The sequence below is a fragment of the Cyprinodon variegatus genome, unplaced genomic scaffold (assembly GCF_000732505.1).
Source record: "Cyprinodon variegatus isolate N-32 unplaced genomic scaffold, C_variegatus-1.0 Scaffold595, whole genome shotgun sequence".
Taxonomy (NCBI): domain Eukaryota; kingdom Metazoa; phylum Chordata; class Actinopteri; order Cyprinodontiformes; family Cyprinodontidae; genus Cyprinodon; species Cyprinodon variegatus.
In genome coordinates, this window is record NW_015151048.1 from 228,584 (window position 1) to 230,710 (window position 2,127).

The window sequence follows — 2,127 nt, forward strand, 5'->3', positions numbered from 1 at the left end:
TGCTGCCATCAACACCTTTGTTTCTAGATGTTGGAGCTTGGCCTGTTTTCCAGTGTAGTCCTGTTTCTCTGACTGTGAATCAATCTGACTGGATGATCTGGTGAACTGTAAAATGCCTTGATATGACGTGATGTGAATTGGTACTATAGAAATAAACTGAACTGAATTGGGAGCAGCTCTCTGTGCACTGAAAAAAATCCAAATCTAAGAAATTAAATTATTCTTAAAATAAGTGCATTTTTTCTTGAATTTAGGAGGTAGGTGAGACACGTTGCCAATAGAACAAAACAGTTTATATTTAAAATAAGAAAAAAACAATAACTGCAGTCTCTTCTTTCAAGTAAATAATATCTGATTATCTTATTTTAAGGCTAAACATACTCAGTCCATTGGCCGATCTTATTATTCACCCACTCAAGGGTAAAAACATTCATTTTAAGGATTTTGTATTCATTATAAGATTGTTTTTGCAGTGTGGCGGTAAGATACCGACTAACCTGCCCTTGTGTTTCTGCCAGAACTTATCAGCAGCAGTGAGGTCATACATCTTCTTGGTCTTCTTCTTTGGTCTGGCACCAGCGTGAGATGGATCGGCCCCCCCGCCCTCCTCCATCAACACCCTGTTCAAATGGAAGTCCTAAAGGACACAAGAAGAAGAAGCTGTAATGGTTAGTGAGTCCACCAGGGAAGCAGACTGCCTGGAGGTTCTGTTATGGCTCCGTTCAGCTGAAAACTTTGAATCAATCTGACTGGATGATCTGGTTGATGTGGATCTATAAAGGGACCTGAGATGACGTGTATTTTTACATCAACTAAACTCTGAATGGAAACCAAACCGGATCATCAGAAAATCAGAACAGAAAGGCTCAGGAATGTGGAACATTTAACTGGAGACAGGCTTCTCACCAGGACATCGTGGATCAGGGCCTGATAGGTCCAGGTGTGGTGAAGGGGCGTGGCCATGTCCATGTTACGGTCTGCCAAAACCAGGAGGGGTCTCTGGAAGCTGGAAGGAACCAGATCCATCATGAGCTGAGAATCAGAGAATCCTTCAGCTGCTCACATGCTTTGGTCAAACTTCGACCAGACTCATTTACCCTGAGCTAATGCTAGCACCACCCTGCTTCCATTTTGAATGATCAGTGAAACAATAAGCTCAGAGTATGTAAAGTATGCCCTCAAAGTTCCCAAGGCCCTGCTCTCACTTTCTCTCTGTTAGTGACCTTTTCTTTCCTTCCTTTTATCTGTTTCTTTGTGCTTCTAAGACTAAATGTTAAGGAATTAAACTTTAATTCCACTTGTGAGTAAAAACCTCCACGGTGAACCAACCTGAACTGTCCAACAGTCATACTGTCCCCAGTAAACAGACTGTTTCTGGCATCTCGCAGGTTCTCACGCAGCTTTTTATCCAGCTTCTACACACAAAACAGCATGTAGACAAAAAACCAGCTTTGGGTGAAGATTCTCAGTCATCCAGGTCAGAGTCATTCCAAAGAGTTAAAATCAATCCTCTGGACTTTGTTTCCAGGTTTGAAGACGTTTCTCTTCCATCCAGGAAGCTTTTTTTAATTCAAAATGTTCCAGGTTTTATCCAGCAGCCCAACAAAGCCTGGTTTTAGTTTAGAAAACATACAAATAGAAACGGATGAACGGGTCCCCCCCTTTGGAATGGGGGTGGTTTGGCTTCTGTTGTTCGCCTGCAATGCCCCATGCTGGAGTCTCTGAAAAACTCCAGAGGATTTTCTCCAAACTCTAAATCCCAGAACATTTCAAACCAAACAGACCCTGAAAGAGAGTCTAGTTCATCCTAAAGACCTAATCTGAGGTCAATGCAGGGAGGAATGCTCTGATCTTTATACTAGAGAAACCAAACAACCTCTCCACAGATGCATGGACCAACACAGAAGAGCGCCCCCCTCTGGACAAGACTCTGCGGACTTTGGAGGACCAGAATGATCACATTTTGGATAAAGAAGACAGGTGGTTTGAGAGGAAGGAAGCCATTTATGTGAAGAAAGAAAAACATACATTAACAGAGAGGGGCGGGGGGGCACTCAGATTCCAGCTTTCAGAAACCTTCAATGCAGCGATAGAGTTGATTCCTTCCCGCTATCATCGCAGCTCCAA

General features: G+C 42.9%; 1 protein-coding gene across 1 annotated transcript in view; it reads right to left on the reverse strand.

Annotated features, from left to right (window-relative positions):
• scfd1 (sec1 family domain containing 1) overlaps positions 1-2,127 on the reverse strand; it is a 31,536-nt gene that overhangs the window by 20,857 nt on the left and 8,552 nt on the right. The window contains exons 6-8 of the mRNA XM_015392525.1: positions 1,330-1,415; positions 907-1,006; positions 498-637 (exon numbers count right to left, since the gene is read on the reverse strand). Of these exons, the coding sequence (XP_015248011.1) occupies positions 498-637; positions 907-1,006; positions 1,330-1,415 (326 nt within the window). The remainder of the gene's footprint in view (positions 1-497; positions 638-906; positions 1,007-1,329; positions 1,416-2,127) is intronic.